The sequence below is a fragment of the Mustelus asterias genome, chromosome 6 (assembly GCF_964213995.1).
Source record: "Mustelus asterias chromosome 6, sMusAst1.hap1.1, whole genome shotgun sequence".
Lineage (NCBI taxonomy): Eukaryota > Metazoa > Chordata > Chondrichthyes > Carcharhiniformes > Triakidae > Mustelus > Mustelus asterias.
This window is the reverse complement of record NC_135806.1, coordinates 18,024,088-18,047,620: the sequence shown is the minus strand read 5'-3', so window position 1 is coordinate 18,047,620 and position 23,533 is coordinate 18,024,088. Positions and strand designations below refer to the sequence as shown.

Here is a 23,533-nt window from a genome sequence, read left to right as displayed (position 1 = left end):
ATCGAGTGGCCATTGACCTGAAATGTTAACTCCTCTCCACAGACAGTGCCTGACTTGCTGCGTATAGCCAGCATTTTCTGTTTTTATCTCAGATTCCCGGCATCTGCAGCATTGTGCTTTTGTGTTTTTAATAGTCAGAAGGCATTTGCCGTACTGATCTCGGCAAATAGTCAAACCCTGGGTAGGAACGAAGAGCTTTGGCCACAAAGTTGTGTGAACCTTTTCTGGACGCCTTCCCACAAATGTCACAAAATACTTCTAAAAATTAGAAAATAAATATATCGAGTCGGTGGACAAAACTACAGTACTGGTTTCAGCGTATGACTCTGGATGTAAATGTTATAAAACGAGCAAAGACATGCCAGATTACCATCCACTCCAGAGAGTTAGAATGTTACAAGACAATGTTACAATCCAACCAAACAATTGGAGATTCTTTTATGAATTTGGTGCCATAATTGAGCTTTGTAAAGCAGCAGACATATATTGCCCGGGTTTCAATTCGGATGAAATCTGCAAACGAACAGGTAATTAGTCGATCCTGCAGTAAATACGCCGGTACAGCCTGAAGTCAGATGCACCCAATCTTACATTATTCTGTCTGCAAGCTGGGTTGATCATCTATCCATCAGAGATGGTTGATCTGTTAATATCCCCAACACTTAGGCATTGTCTAAACCATTACTGCTCATGCAGAAACAATCTTGCCGGGCTAAGGGCGAAACATTTTTCCTTCCTCAAAATGCGCAGTTTGTCTTTGAGATACATGCCAACAGTAGTGCATCACAGAATGAAAGCAGTGATCCTTCACTGTGTTGGCCTTACTCTTTTTGATATAAAAGCTTTGTCATACTCACGGACACGGTATCCTCCGTTATAATGCAGCACAGTGTATGAAGACACCAGTGTTTTATAATCCATATTCACATCAAATGTAAACATTCCGCATTGCATGCCAATGAATGCTTACCCCAAAAGAATTTTAACAAAGATTTCTTTATTTGTCCTTGATGTCTCCTTCAGTGCGGTAACTTCTGCATCAAACCAGAAACCACGTTCCTCTGGTATCTCTAAATTGTAATTTACCATCACGGCTTGTCCTATTTGAAGCTGATCCCACTTCAAAACTGTCCTAGCTCGTGGCCGAACATTTTCTGCACACATTCCCACTATACCGTTCTCTGGATAACTGGAAAACAGGGAACAAAAAGCAAAATGTTAAACACAGAACTCGAATTTCCAGATTAACAGTAAACAATAAAAAAAAGGATATTTTTTCCTTAAAACACAAATGTGTAAACTCAACAAGCCAAACACATGATTCATCCACAATTTCCCTAATGTTACTTTTATATAATATAGCTTGTCTGATCAATCAATCAACATTACATCTCCAATTTACAGGGAACTTAACCAGAAAATAGAATATCCCATACAGTGAATTAGCCACAATGATAATGGATAAATGTTAACTAGCATGTCTGTATGCGGTCACTCTAACCTGCAAAGTGCCCCAGAGTTACATATACCAACTGAAAGATTCCATTGTAATACCAAACTCAAAACCACACACAACAGCCTAGAACAGTGCATCAATCTCGGCCCAAATGGAACGAAGATGTTGACCAGCTTAAGATGATCTTGGGACTGTGATTGCTACAAACATTATTTACAGTTTCAAAGGACACAGGTCCCCAGGTTAACAGATGACGTCCCAATCAATTTACCTTACAGGACTTTGGTGAGGCCACACTCATTCTGGAGAATTTTCAATGGTGATGATGTGGCTACAAGTGGGAAATTTTCAACATCTTGTTATCAATGTTTTCATACAAAGCTCCTCTTTTAACACACAACCCATTACAACCATTTTCTTTCAATGAATTACCACCCACAAGACAAAATAAAGCACTCTTCTTCAAACCTCATTTAACGGAAATCTCCCAAGGACCAAGAGGACCTTTCTTAGAACACTATGTTCATCAACAACTAATACAATAAGGTTCACTTAATTTGATGAAAGGTCACAGACCTGAAATGTTAACTCTGTTTCTCCCCACGATGCTGCCTGCTGGGTATTTCCAGGATTTTCTGTATTTATTATGTACCGTTTGACAAAACCATCTTTCCCTCAAACTGCCACACTTTTTAACATACAAATATTAATGCACAGCAGGAACAAACTGCTACGGTACTTTCAGTGCAAACTGAGTGCCTTTGGTACTTATTTTGAAAATTGCAATACAAAACATAACTTGATTTGATTTATTGTCACATGCATTAAGCATACAGTGAAAAGTATTGTTTCTTGCGTGCTATACAAAGCACACCATTCGTAGAGAAGGAAACGAGAGAGAGCAGAATGTAGTGTTACAGTCATAGCTAGGGTGTAGAGAAAGATCAACTTAACGCAAAATAGGTCCATTCAAAAGTCTGATGGCCGCAGGGAAGAAGCTGTTCTTGAGTCGGTTGGTACGTGACCTCAGACTTTTGTATCTTTTTCCCAATGGAAGAAGGTGGAAGAGAGAGTGTCCGGGGTGCGTGGTGTCCTCAATTATGCAGGCTGCTTTGCCAAGGCAGTGGGAAGTGTAGACAGAGTCAATGGATGGGAGGCTAAAATAAAGGGACTTTATTTTAAAATAGACAAATCTCCAAGACAAATAGATAAATAAATTGCAGACGTATCCATCGTAGTTTTCCAAAGCTATCTAGATTCAGAAATCGTGCTTTTGGATTGGACAACTACAGGCTTTTCAGTTTAATGTCAACTGTGGGAAAGTTACTGGATCCTCTTGTCAGAGACTGAGCAACAGATCAGAGAGACAGCAGTTGGTGCTGACCATGCCCGGTGACAGGAAAGTCCCAGTTCCCAAGAAAGCTCAGAGAAAGATGCCAACGAAGTGTGGCAAGATGATGAGGAAGTCCAGGATGGAGAGTTACATCATCTACACCTACAAATGATAATGCAGGTTCACCCCAATGCTGGTATCTTCTCCAAGGCCATGAGCATCACCAACATCTTCAAGTGCATTGCAGGTGAGGCTTCCCGCCTGGCCCATTACAACAAGCGCAGCATCATCAGTACCCGGGTGATCCAAACCGCCTTGTGCCTGCTACCATTGGGGGAACTGGCCAAACACGCCATGTTGGAGGGGACAAAGGCAGTGACCAAATACACCAGCTCCAAGTAAACCTACACACTGTTCTGAAAAACAACTCCAGAGGGACAGCAAGCCTTTTTGATGCTTGGGCTGGAGGTTGTCAAGTCTGAGTAATTTAGCTGAATTTATTTCAGCTTGTTAACATGGTGGATATGTATGTTATCTCTATTGATTTCCAGATCACTTTCGTTAACATTCTTTACAGTAGGTTTACAGTAAAAATGAACGCAAATGAAATTGGAAGAAACCTCTTGATGTTGGTGCTTGGTTAAAAAAGACAGATTAAGGATAAAGTCTCTGATCACTAGGGTATTCCCCGGCCACGTCTACAACTTCTTGACTAACTTGGTGATGGAATAGAGATTTGCATCTTCTAGTTTGCAGCTGGAACTAATTCAGGCAGAACAGTAAGTTGTGAAGAAGGGAGCAGGAAATTATAAAGAAGCAAAGATACACTAAGTGAGTGGGTGAAACTACAGCAAATGGGTTTCAATTTGGGTAAGACTGCTAACCACTGTGTAACCGAGAAAGATGAATCACACTATTTTCTGAATGAGAAAGTAAGAGCTGTGTGTGTGTGTGTGGGGTGGGGGTGGGGGGGTGGGGGGGGGCGCAAATCACTAAGAGATTGTGCACAGGTACAAGAGGCAACGATAAAGGCGAAGGGAATTTAGACCATTTTCTCAAGAGGCATGGAATTTAAAAATGTGGAAGTGATGTTTAGATCCTGGATCAGACTCCATCTGGAGTGCCGCAATCTGGTAACTGAATCTCAGGGAAGTCTACAATGGTCTTGACCAGTCACAGTGCTCGATTCACCAGAATGAAAGTTAAATTAGTTAACTTCTGAGGAAAGGTTGCAAAAATGTGGCTTTATTCCCTCAAGTTTAGAAGTTTGAGAGGTGATCTAACTGAGGTATGAAAGTGATTAAGGGATTCGTTAAGACTGAAAGCAGAGAAACAATTTGCTTACATGGGTACGTCCAACACAAGAGGGTACAGACTAAAAATCAGAGCTTGGCCATCTAGCAGTGAAACCAGGATGCAATTTTCCCACACAAAGCGCTTTGGAAATTTGGAGCTCACCTCCACAAAAGACTGTGGATGCTGGGCTCTGTGAAATTATAGACTGAAGCTTCTGAGATTTTTCTTAGGTGGCATTATCAGGGGAGATGGAATAGGCACAGTGGTTAGCACTGCTGCCTCACAGCACCAGGGACCCAGGTTCAATTCCGGCATTGGTCACTGTCTGTGTGGAGTTTGCACCTTCTTCCCGTATCTGCATGGGTTTCCTCCGGGTGCTCCGGTTTCGTCCCAGAGTCCAAAGAAGTGCAGGTTAGGTTGATTGGCCATGCTAAATGGACCCTAGTGTCAGGGGGATTAGCAGGGTAAATACGTGACGTTACGGGGTTAGGACCTGGATAGGATTGTGGTTGGTACAAACATGATGGACCGAATTGCCCCCGTCTGTACAGCAGGGATTGTACGATTCTATTTCTTTGAAAAGTGCGTGAATGGAGTTGAGGTGCAGATTGGCATTGATTAAAATAAATATCAGATTCGGCTTCAGGAAGTGAATGCTCTACGCCATTTTGAAATTAAAGAGACGGGATTCCTTCCGGGTTTCCACCGGCCCTGACTACACCCTGCGGCTTTAGGCTGGGGCATTTATGCTGTTCTTGTCCAACAGAATTTGCACCCATCCACCCCCCACCGCCACCGATCCTCTAAAAGGTCTGGCGGCCTTCAAATCTCTGCCCCCACTTTCTCTCTCCCCCCCCCACCACCACCAGCCTCTCCCGAGACCCCAGTGGCAGCCGTTTCAGACCTCCCCAGGCCTTCCCCACCCTCCCTGGACCCCCAGAACTTAGGTGGGCCACCATTGCCTGAACGTGGGTTCCAACGCCCTCCTGGATTTCCTGTTCTGTTCCGTGTAGCACTGTTGCTGCAAGGGCTGGAGAGCTGTCAACCAATCTAAGGCAGGACTTCCTCCAGAGTGAGGGGCGGAGGTCCCACCTGTAGCCACTTAATGCTCATTCAAGCGTGAAATGGTCACAGGCACTTGGGGGTCGGCAGGGTTGTGTTCACCTCCAACTCTCTGATAGCGGGAAACAAGATCCCACCATCCGAAAAATTCAGGCCTATGTTTCTGGTCCAAAGAGCTACATAAAGTCACACTTGCTTGTATCCAAGAAGAATCTACAAATTAAAAGATCCCCCCAAAAAAAACAGAATCGCATTCAAACAGGAGACAGTACTCCACATCATGCACTCCACTGCTTCCTCTCTTCAGTCGCCAAAGGTTGCTGACGTCAGCTTACACCATTCTCCCTCACCAGTGAAGAAGCACAAAAAGGATTTTCACTGCTTGTGCACGGCCCTCTGCTTCACATGTCTCTGGGCCAACATTCTCTTCACTTACTCTCCTCTTGTGCTGGTCATTTAGAGAAAGTAACAGAATGTTATGGGAAACAAGGCTATTCAGCTACCACAGAAAAAAATGAAAAGCATTATGTTGAAAATATAAGTCCTAAGCAACGGCTGGCAAGCATGAGGAAGAGGGTTTATGGTACTGGACGAGTAACGCAGAGAATGAGTTATATCATGGTGGTATGACCACTTCAATTGGAAATAAATATCTCGTTAAGTGGCCATGATTGTCATAAAAATCTCATTCACTGATCCTTGAGAAAGGAAATATTACATCCTTATCCGGTCTGGCCTATTTATGAATCCAATGCCATTCTCTTGATCTGCTTCTTATCTGTCCTCCAAAGTGGCCGAGCAAGCCATTTGGTTCTGTCAATTCAGGGTATCCAGGGACAGGCCAAAACCCCGTTGTCTCCTTTAGGAAAACAATAGAGAGAACTGTGGATCTAAATGCTGAAGGAAGACATTTGCATAAACCATGCCATAAGTCAAGTATATAAAGAACTGAGAGCTTTCTCTCACTATGAGACATAAACAACACCGTTGTATCTAGATTCGTAGAGTTAGAATAATTGGCAGCAATTGACTCCTGTTTCTGTTGTTACCTTATTGGTCAGGCAGCCCAGCAAACGGTGTGGAGGGAAGGATTTGTTTCAGAAGATAACAAATAACAAAGCTTTCATTTGACCAGAGAAGAATTCACTCTTCCCCTCCTCCTCCTGGACAACACCCCGATCCTCCAAAGCATTCCAAAGAGTAACAAGTGGAGAACAATATTTCCAAATTAATGATAAAAGGGGGAAAAATAAACAAGTCATTTGGGTTTCGGTTGCACAGAATATGGAAGAGGGTTGTTTAGTTTCAAACCCTTCTCCATGAAAAGTAATTTCAAATTGCAAATGAACTGCAGAAGTAATCAATTATTGTCTTAATTGGAGCAACACTTGAATACTATCTCCATATTTCCAGGTTTGATGTATACCAGCTTAACCAGTGTGTGTTAATGAACAGTATGGGCTCGAGCAGAAATTTCTGCAACTGGTCTCACTTCTCAGAGCAGGTAAAGTTGGCAGCATTGAAAGACTGGATCCAATACCGAATTGATTTTCTTTCACAATGTAAAGAGGGTAGAGGTGGCATACATACTGACTCCTTTAGTGCCTGAAGTCCAATTTACTCTCTGAACTTTGTTAACGTGGGCAACCCACTTGAGCAAAATGGGGCAGGTGCAGGAAAGGCTGAAACAACAGAAGATGCAGGAAATACTCAGCAGGCCAAGCAGCATCTGTGAAGGGAGAAACAGTCAATGCTTCACCTCGATTAACCTTTTTTCGAGAACTGGTCACCGACTTGGGAGTGCTAGCACGGGTTTCTCTCTCTCCAAGGATACTGCCAGGGCTGCTGAGCACTTCCAATTTGCAACAATACACTTGCTTAGAACAGATCGCCAACTCTAACACTGACATTTGGGTCCCACATCAAGTGCAATGCAATTCTGTATAGACACCACACAAACACCAAATTCCCCATTTGCAATAACCAGATCAGTCCCGTTAGCTGTCTACAGTTTCGCCAATGAGTAGCAAGGAGAAAATTCTGCTGCCAAACAGATGGATCAGCATTAATTCCACCATTAACACAGAATGGACCAGTAGCAGTAGACTTGCTACCTTATTAATTTGGAGAGTTGGAAATATTTAAGATCGGGGGGAGAATCAAGAAAATTCTGTGAAGTCAACCCCAAAATAGAACAAACGTCTGTGGTTAATGGATTTTTTAAAAAATTCATTTGTGGGACATGGGCATCATTGGCTGGCCAGCATTTATTGCCCATTCCTAGTTGCTCGAGGGCAGTTAAGAGTCAACCACATTGCTGTGGCTCTGGAGTCACACGTAGGCCAGATCGGGTAAGGACGGCAGATTTCCTTCCCTAAAGGACATTAGTGAACTAGATGGGTTTTTACAACAATCGACAATGGTTTGGTGGTTATCAATATATTCTTAATTCCAGGTTTTTTTTATAGAACTCAAGTTCCACCATCTGCCGTGGCGGGATTCAAACCCAGGTCCCCAGAACATTAGCTGAGTTTCTGGATTCATAGTCTAGCACAGTGGTTCCCAAACTTTTTTCACTGGGCCGCACTTTTGGAAAAAAAATTTGCTCGCGCCACACCGCATTTTTTATGATAAGAAATACAGTCAAAAACAAAAAAAAACAACTCCTAGCAGTGCTTGATTCATAACATAGAACACAACTACTATATAGTATGATCACGGGACATCCAGAAAGTATAAACCAATGCTTGTTTAAACCATGTTTAAAGGTTTCTTTGATTGTCCTTGAATCTTCCCGCCACACTTGCCATCCTCTCTTGCCGCACCCTTTGGGAACCACTGGTCTAGCAATAATATCACTAGGCCATCAGCAGTTTGATGATTATACAATGATTTACTGTAATACCAAGATAATGGAGAGTCCATAGATATTAAACACGCGCAATGCATTTTCCATTCTTAATACCTGCACTTAAGAAGCTAAAACATTTGACAGAAGTACAAATTGTGGCAACAGTCCACTTCATAAGAAAAAACAACTAATCAAAAAGCTCCAGAAAAATATAAACAGGAAGATTCTGAGTACAATCTGAATGGACTGGATTTTCAATTAATTCTGCTAACTTTGCAACCTAACATTAAATTTTTATAGCTTAATATTAATCTCTTGTGCATAGTAAGCAGGATACTTTTGCCAAGTTTAGTTCTCAATATGGAGGCAGTTTGGATTTCAGATCACTCACTCCTGTAACACAATGCCCCCTAATGAGGATGCAGGCACACAATCTGGAGTAGCAGAATGGACATTTAGCTGGAAGCACGGCAGAAAACAGAGTTGGGATAAAGGGTAGCTGTTCAGGAGTGACAACAATGAACTCCTCGAGTCCGCTCTCATTCACAATTTCTATTAATGAGATATAATGAAATAGGAATTAATGATTATTCAATTTCTAAATTTTGGGGATTGTGGGAATAGTTAATACCAAGGCAGATTACAACAATAGACATCAATGTGCATTGGTGGTTCAGTGGTAGGATTCTCATCTGCCAAGTGGGAGGCCCAAGTTCAGTTCCCGGCCTTGGTGGCACAGTCGTTAGCACTGCTGTCTCACAGCGCCAGGGTCCCGGGTTCGATTCCCAGCTTGGGTCACTGTCCTGCGGAGTCTGTACATTCTCCCCGTGTCTGCGTGGGTTTCCTCCGGGTGACCTGGTTTCCTCCCACAGTCTGAAAGACGTGCTGGTTAGGTGTATTGGCCTTGGTAAATTCTCCCTCAGTGTACCCGAACAGGCGCCGGAGTGTGGCGACCAGAGGATTTTCACAGTAATTTCATTGCAGTGTTAATGTAAGCCTACATGTGACACTAATAAATAAAGAAAATAAATAATGAACTTGCAGAATGCGCACATAATTGGTGAATGAATCTTATCATGTGTGAGGTATTAATATCACTTGGATAATAAGCTGCTAAATGGGGTAGAGGGGCAAAGGGATCAGGGAATGTAAATACAAAAATTACTAAAAGTAGAATTGAAGGTTAGTAATGGTCTTTAAAAACGAAGAACAAGCCTATTGTTCCAGAAGGATTGGATTGGTTTGAGAGAATTAAGAAATTGTACTCAACCTGTGTTGAACATTGCTTACAGCGCATTGGCTGTATATGTGGAAAAATTGCTCAACTCACCTGTCTAGCTGAAGGCAGATGATATGCAGACACTGTCTACACTTGCCGCTGCTTCGGCAAAGCAGCCAGCATAATTAAGGATCCCACACACCCCGAACATTCTCTCCTCCACCTTCTTCCGTTGGGAAATTGCTACAAAAGTCTGAGGTCACTTAACCAAATGACTCAAAAACAGCTCCTTCCTGGCTGCCATCGGTACTTTTGAATGGACCTACCTCACATTAAGTTGCTCTTTCCCCACACCCTAGTAACACTACATTCTGCCCTCTCTCCTTTCCTTCTCTATGTATGGTATGCTTTGTCTGTATAGCACGCAAGAAACAATACTTTTCACTAGTATACATGTGACAATAATAAATCAAATCATATATTCACAGTTTGATGGGAATTAAGTGAACTCATACCAAATTCTTAACTGTCTGTCCATTTGAGAGATGGGGAATGCCAATGGTCTTGAAGAACAACTCAGCTGGCTGCCACCATATTGAAGCCAATTAATAGGATTCTATTTGAGGCACTATCCCTTAATAATTTAAGAGTGCAGTTATGATTTTGATTAAAATAGCGGTTGCCCAGTTAAGCCTGAAAATTATTGAAGTTTCTCGCTGATATCAGGGTCTTTCAAGACGATGCTTTAAGTTATTTTGGCAATTATGCTGAATGCTTTGAAGGCCTACAAAGCAATTAGGAAAACCAAACTGATTTCTCCCTTATGAAAACATGCAAAACAATTTTAGGCAAGATTTTGGACCTCTGCATCTTTCAGAGCAAATCCAATTGCACTGTTGCATTGATTTTAGAGAACCTTCATGAATGAAGAGGATGGAAGCTTTGGCAGTGCACGATCTAGTTTCAGATTTTACCATGGATATACAGCTTTGTTCCAAACTCTGTGACTGGGAATATAGAAGTCATTGAACCTTGCTCTCTCTCTGAAGGAAAGAGGTAAATTACAAGGTCATCCATTCTATTCAATGTCTTCATCAATGTTGCATTTGATGGCATTGTAATGAATGGAGCTGGAGCCTATCCCAGGTCTCTATGGAAGTACTGTGCGTACCACACTTATTGGGTGGGATTTTCTGCCGCGTCGCCCCAAAACCGGAAAATCCTTCCCGAGGTCAACGGACCTTTGCATTGTCCGCCCCCACCCCCAACCGCTACAATTTCCCTGGCTGCCGGGACGGGAAAATTCTCCCGTTGTGTTGCTATTGGACTAACCTGGAGATCTAGTGAATGCTACCCATCAATGTCCTCACTAAGCTTTGCAGCCACAAAGCAGCCTTTAAGTCCCCACACAGGCCACATACAAGTAAGCTCCTTTAAATTACCATGTGTGCATGGTCATGCAAAAAAGGTTTAACAGGGCCATGCAATTGAATAAATCACCCAGGTCCTCGAAAAAGAACAAACAAGTATGCTACCCACCATTTTCAACTAGGCTAATCGGAACAATATAGTGGTGGGTGGCCTCAAGATTGATAGCATGGCTTTCATAATTTAAGAGACGATTCTAAAAGATATGATTAGGTTATCCACCTAAATACTAACTTATATTGCTGGCTGGAAATCTGATGACTGCCAATTTCTGCCTGCGCACAATTCTTCAGGACAGTGTTACACAGAAACATAGAAGATAGGAGCAGGAGGAGGCCATTTGGCTCTGCGAGCTTGCTCCAACATTCATTACAATCATGGCTGATCATCCAACTCAATAGCCTAATCTTACTTTCTCCCCATAACCTTTGACCCCATTTGCCCCAAGTGCTATATTCAGCTGCCTCTTGAATACATTCAATGTTTTGGCATCAACTACTTCCTGTGGTAATGAATTCCACAGACTCACCACTCTTTGGGTGAAGAAACGTCTCCTCATCTCCATCCTAAATGGCCTATCCTGAATCCTCAGATTGTGACTCCTGGTTCTGGACACCCCCACCATCGGGAACATCCTTCCTGCATCTACCCTGTCTAGTCCTGTCAGAATTTTATAAGTCTCTATGAGATCCCCCCTCATCTGTCTCAACTCCAGCGAAAACAATCCTAACCTAGTAAATCTCTCCTCATACATCAGTCCCACCATCCCTGGAATCAGCCTGGTAAACCTTTGCTGCACTCCCTCGAGAGCATCCAGGAGGAAAAACATTATCTAGTCTTTCTTCAATTACAGCAAAATTCCAATATGCTTTTTGAGCTTCAGCACATGGGACATATCCAAAAATAAAAGGTCTTTTTTTTTTGGTTCAAGAACCACTAAGCATGCTTACCACACCTCACATGCGGCATCCCGGAACAAGAACACTAATGGCTGAAAAGAAAAGGCATTTTGGGTAGGGAGACAGATCATCAGCCTATTGTATCCAATCACTACGCAGGGGGAAATCAACCTTAAAGCAAAATACTGCAGATACAAAAACAAAAAATGCTGGAAACCCTCAGCTGGTCAGGCAGCATCCGCAGGGAGCACAGAGAGAGCTGGATTCTACACACCCCGCCCCTCCCTGCCATGTTTTTGGTGGGTGGAACAAAAAGTACAAGGGGTGGCAAGCCCACTAACTCCTCACGAATTTCAGGCTGTTCCCCATAATATGGGGGTGCTGGGCAGGTGTCAAAATCAACAGCGTACCGGTCCAGTGCAAATAAATAATTACAGGTCAATTGTGCTGGTTTTGGCCCCAATATTACACTGCCCACACCATCACCCGATTGGCATAGGCAGGCAGATGAGAAGGGGCAGCCCATTCTTTCAAAAAAACTTTTGCAAGGGCAGGAAGGGGGGGTTAATATCATCGGTCGGGGTGGTGGGGGTGCCCTTTGTGCATTGAGAGCACCGCGCCCCAAATGCAGTAGCCCTCTTTCTTCCCTCCCCACCAGGCAAAGCTCCCCCATCTCTCTCCCCAAGGTGCCCGAGACCCCTTCCCTTACTTACCCAAGTCTGGGATCCCTTGGGGCCTTCATCCAGGGCCTGCTGTTAGTCCGGGCAACTACTAAGCTCTGGCCAGGACTGCACGAGCAGTTGGCTAATTGGCCAGCAGCTCTCAGAGGCTTAAGTTGCACACTTTCCTTGTTGTCACTGCCCGCAGCATGTCATCACTTTGTGGTGGACATTTTTGGCTCGACTGGTTTCTGACTGACTTTGGGGTGGGGGGGGTGTGGGGTTGTTGGGTGGTGATGAGAGCGAGCAATAGGCACTCCTCCTCTCCTCCACCCCCTCCATAAAATCCAGCCCAGTATTAACATTTCAGGTTTGCAACCTTTTTTTCAGAACAGTTGACGTTCACAGACCTGAAACACTCACAATGTTTCTCTCTCCATAGATGCTGCCTGATCTCCTAAATGTTTTCAGTATTTCGTAATTTTATAATGTTATAGTAATATTCTGTTATTGGAACTGGACCCAAGAGAGCTACAGTAGTCCATGGTGCTGTTAACCCACCCAGTCTTTGACTGGGTGGTGCGATCTGGGAGGGGCAGACCTGTCATCGGGACTGGGATTCTTTCCATTAGGCTTCAAATAATTTGAACCGGTAATGGTCAAAGGAATGCCAATCTTACCGGGAATTGTTTAATGATTGTTTAAGCTACATGGTTAAAGCTTATTGTTCTCCAGCAGTACCAATGGACATCACATCTGGAGTTGACCAAAGTTTTGGCCACCTGTGCCTAAGTTCTCTGGGCTCGGGTAAGCAGGTGCTCAAGGTGTGAATGCCTCAGCATTGAGATAGAAATTCCCCTTTTCTAGAGTTTTTGAGATCTTGATTTGAAGGATCAAGCACAGTGTGGACTTGTACAGGTCAGACATCCAGCACACCAGAATTTATTTTTAATTAATAGGTCACAAGCACTTGACACAATACCTACTGTGCACCAGAGTTCACACAAACTCGTGCATTCATACAGACCAGTTCTTGACTGGTTTTCCACACGAGTAATTGATACATACAGCTGGAGCATAGTTTCTGATATATAACAATGAATCCCTTCAATGTGGTTCAGGAAGGTTACTTGATACTTCCAAATATGAATCAGTAGCAGACAGATTTTGTCCAAACACATACTGTGAGGTTGATACTGTTGCATTGAACATAACCTTCAGGGACCATGAGTAATCAAGGTAACCATTATAAAACAACAAAGAAGAATAGGATAAGATTTTTCTGGAAGAAAGGAAAACAATAACTCATGAATAAATCAGATCTTCATCCTGGGTGGATACAACATGCCAGGTACTTCTCTGCACTGACCAAAATAAAGTATTGAAAACCACAACTGTTCAGTCCAAGTTTTAATCCAGTGTTTCTACAGTTCGACAATTTCAGCCAGAGCTAACGGTGGGGTGGTCACAAGGAGCTGAGGTGGGCTGTGGAGCAAGAGAAGAGTGGGCCAATATCTCGATTGCTAATAGGAGGGACAATAGAATGTCCTTTAGGGAAATAAAATCTGCCAACCTTTGACGGAACTGGAAGATCCTGCTGGTGGGAAGGGCTGAAAAATCTGCCTTTTTTGTTAAAAAAGATTATATTTACTTTCAAATGGAAATCAATACAAGTGCAATGGACACTAACTGTTCCAGTTATACACCCATTTTGTCTTCAGGCATGACTGGGCACCAACTGGTGCTTCAATGCTAAACTCACGACTAAACACTCAGACTTCCACAAGTGAGTTTTGGTGCAAATGAGCCAGCAACTTAGAAGCAAATAAAAGAACGGTGGTTGTTTCAGTTTCAGAAAGTTGGGCACAAGTATAGCGTGGCGCTATAAAATGCCCGCATAACATGTGGAAACACTCTATTTAATAGGACTGTGTTCCATGTTTAGTGGCTTCCAGCTGCAGAGTTGCAGCATGCTGACAGCTGTACCGCTTCAGTGGACAAAAACCGAGAATCAATTTCACAATGCTGCATCACTTGATCCTCAGGATTCTTGTAAACAGTATCATCTTTGGAAGAGAGGCTTCAGCACAGCGGTGTGAAATTACAATAGGTGAAAAAGCCAACACCTCTTTTGCTAATCACTTCCCAATCAGCTTCAATTAATTGTTCAGAAGTAACTGCGCTTATTTTCCATACACTCATTCTGACTTAATAAGATTCAGTTCCATCGTGCTGACCATTCCAGCATCGTTAAAAGCTTTAGGCACATCCCCTATCCAGACCCGCTCCTTCAAAACATAATAAAACGCGAAAGCCTGGGAACATTTAGATCAGACAAGACCTAATAAAAACAGTTGGTTTGGGTGGGAACTTAAGTTCTTTGTGTTTTTCAATGCGCATCTCAAGAGAAAGATGCTGATTCAAAACACTGACACAAGGACAGGGATATAATTAAACATGAATCAATGGAACAAAGTGCTCCAAAGATACGAGGCTACAAATTCACCTGGGCAGTACCACGAGATGGACTGTATTGGATTGGCTGCTCCACTCTACACGGTATGATGTATTTAATTGATTACAATAGAACTGCTCATCAGGCACAGCGTATAACAGACAGCTTATCCAATACTGCCCGTATGTAATGCGCAGCCTATCCAATATTGCCTATATATAACGGGCAGCCTATCCAATATTACCTGTATATAACGGACAGCCTATCCAATATTACCTGTATATAACGGACAGCCTATCCAATATTACCTGTATATAATGGGCAGCCTATCTAATATTACCTGTATATAATGGGCAGCCTATCCAATATTACCTGTACACAATGGGCAGCCTATTTAATATTACCTGTATGTAATGGGCAGCCTATCCAATATTACCTGTATATAATGGGCAGCCTATCCAATATTACCTGTATGTAATGGGCAGCCTATCCAATATTACCTGTATATAATGGGCAGCCTATCCATTATTACCTGTATGTAATGGGCAGCCTATCCAATATTGCCTATATGGTTTTTTTCATTCATTTATAGGACAGGAGTGTTACTGGCTGGCCAGCAATCATTGCCCATCCCTAGTTGCCCTTGAGGAGGTGATGGCAAGCTGCCTTCTTGAATCGCTGCTGTCCACGATGCAGTTAGGGAGGGAATTCCAGGACTTTGACCCAGCGAATGCGAAGGAACGGCAATATATTTCCAAGTCAGGATGGTGAGTGGCTTGGAGGAGAACTTGCAGGTGGTGGCGTTCCCAAGTACCTGCTGCCCTTCCACTGGATGGAAGTTATTGTGGGTTTGGAAGGTGCTGCCTAAGGACATTTGGTGAATCGTACTACGGGCAGCCTATCCAATATTGCCTGCTTTACTCCACTGTCCCCAAGATGAACTTGTCAAATTTTTTACTGTTTCAAGAAATGTCATATTCCAATGCCTCCTTCGCCCCCTTCATCATTTTGTCACATAATTATAATTTCTATCTGATTGAAAATTATTTTCTCCAGGTGGCTTTTCCCCTCCTCTCACAAACTAGAATCATGAGAATGAATCACAGGATGGAACAGAACGTTACAGAACAGGAGTCCATTCGGCCCATCACATTCATGCTGAATGTCTACAAGACCAACTGAGTTACTCCCATTTGCCTGCTCTTTCCCCATAGTCCTGCAAATTTTCTCTTCAATTGCTTGTCTAACTCCCTCTGGAAAGCCCCAGTTGAATCCGTCTCGAGCACACTCTCAAGCAGTGCATTCCAGACCCTAACTGCTCACCGTGTAAAAACGTTTATTCTTCTTGTTACCGTTAGTTCCTTTGCCAAATGCCTTAACTCAACATCTTCGGGCTCTTAACCCTGCTGCCAATGGAAACAGTTTCTCTCCATCTACTCTGGTCTAGGCCCGTCACAATTTTGAACAACCTTCCAAGCCTTCTCTTTGAAAAGGAAAGCAGTATCAGCCTCTCAATTTATCCATGGAATTGAAGTCCCTCACCCTTGGGACTATTCTCAGAAATGTTCTCAGCATCCTTTCTAAAACCGACACATCTGTCCTGAGGTGTGGCACCCAGAATTGTACACGATATGCCAGCTCAAGCCAGACCAGAGTTTTATGAAGATATTCATCATAACAGAGTCAACAATCAAAAAGATTTAGTCACGGACACATGATCTTTGATTGATAACTTGCCCTGCACCTTCCTCTGTGCTTCAATTCACAATCCCTAACACCTCTTTCAGTGCAAAACAGAAATGGGCGCAATGACACAAGTGCCAGCGCAGGCCTTAAAAAAGCTAAAAAGGAAATTACAACATAGAGATCATAGTTACTACTAAAGCATGGTATCTTGCAGAAAACTGAAGTTGATTACTTCACTGCAATTCTAACGTACAACACTTTTAAAGCTTTTGAAAGGAAGAAGTGTCTGAACACAGTATCCAGTCGTTTTACTAAAAACTCTGTGGTGCCTTGAGAGCAACGGGAACTGGACTTACTCATCATACTTGATATGATATACAACATCGTCATCTGCAGAATCCACAGTGGATGTAGATGGTGTACAGTCCAAATTGTTTGATGCGATCCCACTACAGTGCTGTGACTGATCTTGGTCCGAGGGATCTTTAACATATTGGGCATGTGCCCTTGTCCTCTCATTTCCATTGGCTTCATTTTTCGATGTGCCACTTTTCTGTCCCTTTGTGCTCCGTGTAATATTTACAATGTGAGCTTCAAACCAGGCTCCGATCACCAAATCGCGGGCATCCACCAATTCGTTTATCTGTAACATAACGTAGAAAAATCAGTACGTTTTCAGATGCAATTAAACTCTTCCTATAAGTAACTTCTCAAATTGTGACTCACTTTCTACACATTAGTAATAAAACAATCTTCTCACATCCCTAAGTATAAACAAAATCTATAGCTAGAAGTGACTAAGTGAACATAATAATGTCAAAATAACTAAATGAGTAAATCAGGTCCCAAATCATTTCAATTTTAGATTCTATTTACATTTATATTTTTATGCCTTGATGTCAATCTACTTCTTCTGAAACAAAAGCAAACTACTGCGGTTGCTAGAAACTTGAAATAAAAACAAAATGGAAATGGTCAGCAGGTAAGGCAGCATCTGAGGAGAGAGAAACTGAGTTCCTGTTTTAGGTTCCTCTTCAATCTGAAAGCTTGGCCTGGATTTTTACGACTTGAGGCCTGTAACGCGAGCCCACTTCAGTAGAAAGTACTTAGCCCTTACACCCCTTGCCATCGCACTCAGAATCCATCATGGGCAGACCTCAGGAGCCACGATGAGAAGAAATAAAATAAAGGTCTAAAATTGTAACAGAGTTCCAAGGGGGTTTCCACGACAGCAAAAACCCGGGCCATTAATTCTATTTTGCTCTCCACGGGTGACCCGTGGATTTTTTTCCCTGGTGACCTGACCAATGCTGATCCTTTAACCTAAACTGATTTAAAAGCAAATTAGTGTGGATGCTGGAATCTGAAACAAAAACAGAAAATGCTGGAAATCTCAGCAGGTCTGACAGCATCAGTGGAGAGAGAACAGAGCTATCAAGTCCGGATGACTCTTTGTCACTCTGCTTACCCCACTAATTCCCCCTATTTTCCTTTGTCTGATGCTTGAGCACTTCTCCAAACAGTGGTCAAGACCATTGCTTGGCAGCATACCTGCGGTATTCTCTTAAACCCAGCACTGTTATTCTTATTAACTCTCAGCCATGGCTCATTTGGTAGCACATGCTCCGAATTGGCAGTTTTATAGGTTCAAGCCGCACACAATCCAGCTGAGAGAGCACTATCCGGCCCTGTCAGAGATACCATCTTGTAGCTGTGATGTTAAATGGAGGCTGCAGCTGACTCCTCAGGTGGCTGTAAAAGATTCCATGGCACTATTCTGAATAGTAGGGATATTTTCCCTGGTGACCTGACCAATGCTGATCCTTTAACCTAAACTGATTTAAAAGCAAATTAGTGTGGATGCTGGAATCTGAAACAAAAACAGAAAATGCTGGAAAATCTCAGCAGGTCTGACAGCATCAGTGGAGAGAGAACAGAGCTATCAAGTCCGGATGACTCTTTGTCACTCTGCTTACCCCACTAATTCCCCCTAACTTACAAATCTTGGGACACAAAGGGGCAATTTAACATGGCCAATCCATCTAACCTGCACATCTTTGGACTGCGGGAGGAAATCTATACAGACACGGGGAGGACAGTGCGCACGCACAGACAGTAACCCAAGCTGGGAGTTGAACCCAGGTCCCTGGAGCTGTGAGACAGCAGTGCCAGCCACTGTGCCGTCCATTATTTCCAGTAATAATGCTTCAAGAGTAGTCCATTGGTTGGAAAATATTTTGGAATGTTCTCAAGTTGCAAAAGGCACAATATAAACACAAATTCATGGAGTGACACAAAACAGAAGGAGAATATTAAGACAACTGTGCATGCTGAAAGAGCTAGTCCTTTCTTCCCTTTAGGGCAGAGCTTAGGAAGAAGTAACACTGTCTTTCGTTGCTACGTTTGGTAGCTATCCATTACCTTATATGTTACACAGTTGCAAAAAACCACGCCCACACCGCCCCCCCCCCCCCCCCCCCCGCCACACACACTCTATGCTCAAAATATTTTTAAAAGACACCAAAACTGAATGAGCACAATAAACGTGACAAAAGAGTGTTCAAGGAAATGAATATACTTTTAAGCTAGATTAACACAAAAAATCAAGATACCCAGCATGATGATCTGGAAGTGCATTGTTAGAAAGCAACAGAAATTTGCAGAATATTTATTTCAGCATTTTTTACATGGCTGCACATTTTTCATACAGCTGTACTGTCGACTTAGCCTCGCATGGGGAGGAGAGAGACAGAGAGAGCCAAGAGAAAAGAAAGGAAGCAAAGCAAATCAATCCAGAGATCTCCAGAAGCTGATTCAGTCTCCCCCCCCGCTTTGGTGCTTGGGAACAGGACAGACATTTCAGACAGGCAGCTGGGAAAACGGGAGATTCACATTTTACAATATTATTTCTGGACTCATTCTACCTCGCCAGTCCCTCCCTCTAAAACAACCTCAAAAACTGACATTTTCTGATTTTAGCTGAAAGTCGAGTTTGAGACCATGGTATTTCCAAATAATAGCAAAATTCTCAAGTCCTCGGAAATGATGAATTATTTAGACATACCACTGCCATAAAGCTAAATACATCAAGCCGTAAACAATTCACAGCAGCACTGAAGATCTAAGAGCGTAGCGACTTCCCTTCATTGTACATTGTTAAATCAGTAGGTTACAAATTTTAAAATGCTTTTTTAATTAAATGCTTTTCCCCCCACTGCCACTGTGGGCGCATCTGCACCAATTAAGGAGGTGTAGAATAATGCTCATTCTGATCTGCTCCAACAATGTGCCTCATCTCAAGCTTAAGAGCAGCAGTCAGTAACAGTGCAATTTTTTCCACTTCTAACACTAACCGTAAATGATCTTCGAAGTGAGATCAGCAACTTGCAAGTGATATAACGTAAAAGCAACTTGCATTTCACATGACAACCAATTCATCATCGTTTTTTGAAGTGCAGCCCCTGTTGTAATTTGAACAAATGTAGCAGCCAATTATGCACATACCACAATCTAAACAACAGTAATGTTTGAGTTTATTCATTAGTCACAAGTAGGCTTACATTAACACTGCAATGAAGTTACTGTGAAAATCTCCTAGACACCACACTCCAGCACCTGTTCGGGTACACTGAGGGAGAATTTAGCACAGCCAATGCACCAAACCAGCACGTCTTTCGGATTGTGGGAGGAAACCGGAGCACCCGATGGGAACCCACACAAACACGGGGAGAATGTGCAAACTCCACACCTGCCCCGGACCCACTGCGGGTGTCCCTCACTGTGACTTTGGGACAGTTGCACAGTATTTACCCTGGATAGTTACCCAGGAAATATTAAATACAGATTAAAACTAGTGTAACAGCTGGGTAACGACAGAACTGACCCCTCCCCCCACCCCCAAATCTCACAAATTTGCCAGAAGTTTACCAACTTGCCCACCTGAGGCTCATAAGATCCCGCCCGAGGCCAACAGAGCATGCCGTTCTGAGAGCCTCGCCCGCCCTGATTCCAGGGCCGGCATGCCAGTAAAATTCTGGCAACTCACCCTGACTAACCTCCAACCATCTGATCACTCCCTTCCCGACCTGACGAGCGCTCCTTGATCATACTATCCATCAGCCACGCCCAACTGTACCTCTACCCCGCCACAACCTGACCACCTTCAGAGCATTATTACTGCTGACAATTCAAGCAAACATTTGAAGCATTTCATAAGGACTCAAAAAGCAGATGTCCAACCAGGAAGAAGCACTTGGAGGAAAGTTTGACCACTCCCCTGGGACGCACCTCCAGCAGTTTTACTGGAATATTTGTAAAAGAGGGATAGAGGTGTGGCAATGCTGAGGGGTAGACTGAGGGTAGCAAAGGCTCAGCCGCCAATGGTGAAGTGAAGGGAGACACACACAATAGTAGATTGGAAGAATGCAATGTTTAGAAGGGAGGACACTGTAGAGGTAGGAGAGTTAAGGCTAAGGAAGGATTTTAAAGATGAGAAAAAATTAACACTGGGAGAAGCAAAAGAGAAAGTACAGACCACTGAGGATTTAGGTGATGGGTGAACAGAATTTAGAACAGGAAGTAAGGGCAATGGAGTTTTGGAGAAGCTGACCTGTGAGGAGACAGGAGGTTGGGTCAGTCACCATAAGGGTGTGTCAGAGTCTCTAGGTGACTAAGGGGTACACAAGGAATTAGCAGAGGGATAGAACTAGATCCAGGAGGAGGGCAATGTTGCGAGACTCAAAGCAAGTGATCTTGATGGTTAATCGTCATCAAACCTCACTTCAGGGTTGAGCCAGACATGAAAATTGCAAAAATAACTGAATTCAACCTTAGATCATCAGGAAGAGAGATAGTCAGTGGTAAGGGAGCAAAAGGGCTAAAGGTGAAGCCTTCTGCTCTTCTGAGGAAGTTATCGAGGAGGTTCATCGTCCGACAGCAGAGAGGCATTCAAGGGGATTGAGAGAGATGATGAGGTGATGGAACTTGGACTCATGTGGATGTGAAAGCTGACCACAAGCTTCAAGTTAACTTCCTCATTACAATGATGCCTTACAGTTGTATAATACTATATCTTACCTGAACCGCATTTTAGCCAGAATCAGTACACAGATCTAAAGTATTTCCAATATGGTTCAAAAGCATCTCGTTGAGAAAGAAATGAATGTCCAATTTATCAATTTACCATGGATCAAAACATTTTTGGATTATCTCATTTGAACTAAAGTACAAATTTATAATTATGCATTTAGCCATGTGCGGGTTTTTGAAGACTTTCCTTTCCTCCTTTTTACTGATTTACCAGACAGATTTCTCATGACTTCACAGCTTTCTGTCCCATAGCCTCCATTCCAGGTTGCTTCTGACCCAGACATTACACATATAGACACATGTACAGACAAACCATACAACTTCCGCTGGTAGGCAATACTCTCTGCACACATAGAAAGGCTTAACAGAAATGGCCTATCCCTGATTTTTAAGTTTGTTATTTTAAATTTACATACAACCAAAATATTTGGGTTTTAAAGAAAAGTACTATTGCTTTTCTCTCAATCAGAATGAGCCGAGAGAAAATGCACGCACAAGACACAAGGCATTATGGCCGTCTACACTTTTGCGTCAAGTAAAATTTGCAATTCTTATTTCATTTAATTTTCTAATTAGGGGCTTTTTTGATGCCTTCAATGATCTGAAAATTATTGCAGCTACACAATTCTTCATCCGGAAAGTGGAAAACTGGAAAAACTTTTACCAATTCAGTCTAGTATTTATGAAGACTGTTCACTATTGTCACTCCATGGAGGGGAGGCGATGACAGAATCATATTGCTAGCAATCTAAAGACCCAGGTTCAAATCCCACCACGGCAGATGGTGGAATTTGAATGCAATAAAAATCTGGAATTAAATGTCTAATGAAACCATTGTCGATTGTCACAAAAACCCTTCTGTTCACTAACTTTCCTTTAGGGAAGGAAATCTACATACACATCAAGATCTGGGGACCACGGCAGATGGTGAAATTTGAGTTCAATATAAACCTGGGATTAAAAGCTTAATGGTGACCAAGAAACCATTGTTGATGGTTGGAAAAATCCATCTGGTTCACTAATGTCCTTTAGGGAAGGAAATCTGCCATCCTTACCTGGTCTGCCCTAAAAGTGACTCCAGAGTCACAGCAATGTGGTTGATTTTTAAATACCTTCTGAAATGTAGGGCAGTTAGGGATGGGCAATAAATGCTGGCCCATCCAGTGAAGCTCACGTTCCATAAAATAAACTTTAAAGAATGATCCCAAATCTATTACAATATGGTTGACATTTAAATGCTCTCTCAAATGGCCTAGCAAGTCAATAAATTGCATCAATCTGCTAAAAAGTCTAAAAGGAATGAAACCTGATGGACCACGTGGCATCGATCAAGGCACTGGAAGCAACAACAGCAAACTCAGCCATGTCGACCCTGCAAAGTCCTCCTTACTAACATCTGGGGGCTTGTGCTAAAATTTGGAAAGCTGTCCCACAGACTAGTGAAGCAACGGCCTGACAGTCATACTCATGGACTCATATCTTACAGATAACGTCCCAGACACCACCATCTCACGAATGAATAAAATTTTATCTCTGTGATACCATCTTGTCATAATTCTATGCGCGCCTTTCCTAATGTAGCCAACACATTTCCTACCTCTTGGTTGCACCCAGATGTTCATTTCCATGTACTCAAAATATTCTACTTTCAACACCTCTTAATTCTCTTATATGGTACTTATAGGTGGTGTCTATAAAAGCATGCAGTGAGTTTCCATGTGTGCCAATGATAACTAGCTTTACTACTCAAGCCTCTGCCTCAAGAGTTAAAAATGTTGCACCCTCTTTGAATCCCTTCATGGCCTTGCCTCGGCCTATCCATGTAGGCTTCTCTGTCCAGGGACTCCTGCCCTACAACCCTCCACTCTTCTGACCCCAGCCTCTTGTGGATCCCTTACCTACCTCTTCACACATTGCCTTCAGCAGCCAAGGTCCCAAAGCTCTCCCCAAATCCACTCCACATACATCTCTGAACAAGCTTTAAAGTCATCCCTTTAAGCTTTCTGTTCAGCCCGTCAGTTTACATTCCATCTCTGAAGTGACTTGAATCATTTTGGGTGGAATTTGAAGTGCAAAACTTTTCGCCGGTTTTTCCAGCAAG

General features: G+C 42.8%; 1 protein-coding gene across 3 annotated transcripts in view; it reads right to left on the bottom strand.

The window, feature by feature from the left end:
- The window catches only part of uhrf2 (ubiquitin like with PHD and ring finger domains 2), a 137,379-nt gene that overhangs the window by 53,437 nt on the left and 60,409 nt on the right, over positions 1–23,533 (bottom strand). For all 3 annotated transcript variants that reach the window (XM_078214101.1, XM_078214100.1, XM_078214102.1), the window contains 2 exons: positions 16,701–16,987; positions 971–1,189 (listed from right to left, as the gene is read on the bottom strand). In XM_078214101.1, coding sequence (XP_078070227.1) covers positions 971–1,189; positions 16,701–16,987 — 506 coding nt within the window. The remainder of the gene's footprint in view (positions 1–970; positions 1,190–16,700; positions 16,988–23,533) is intronic.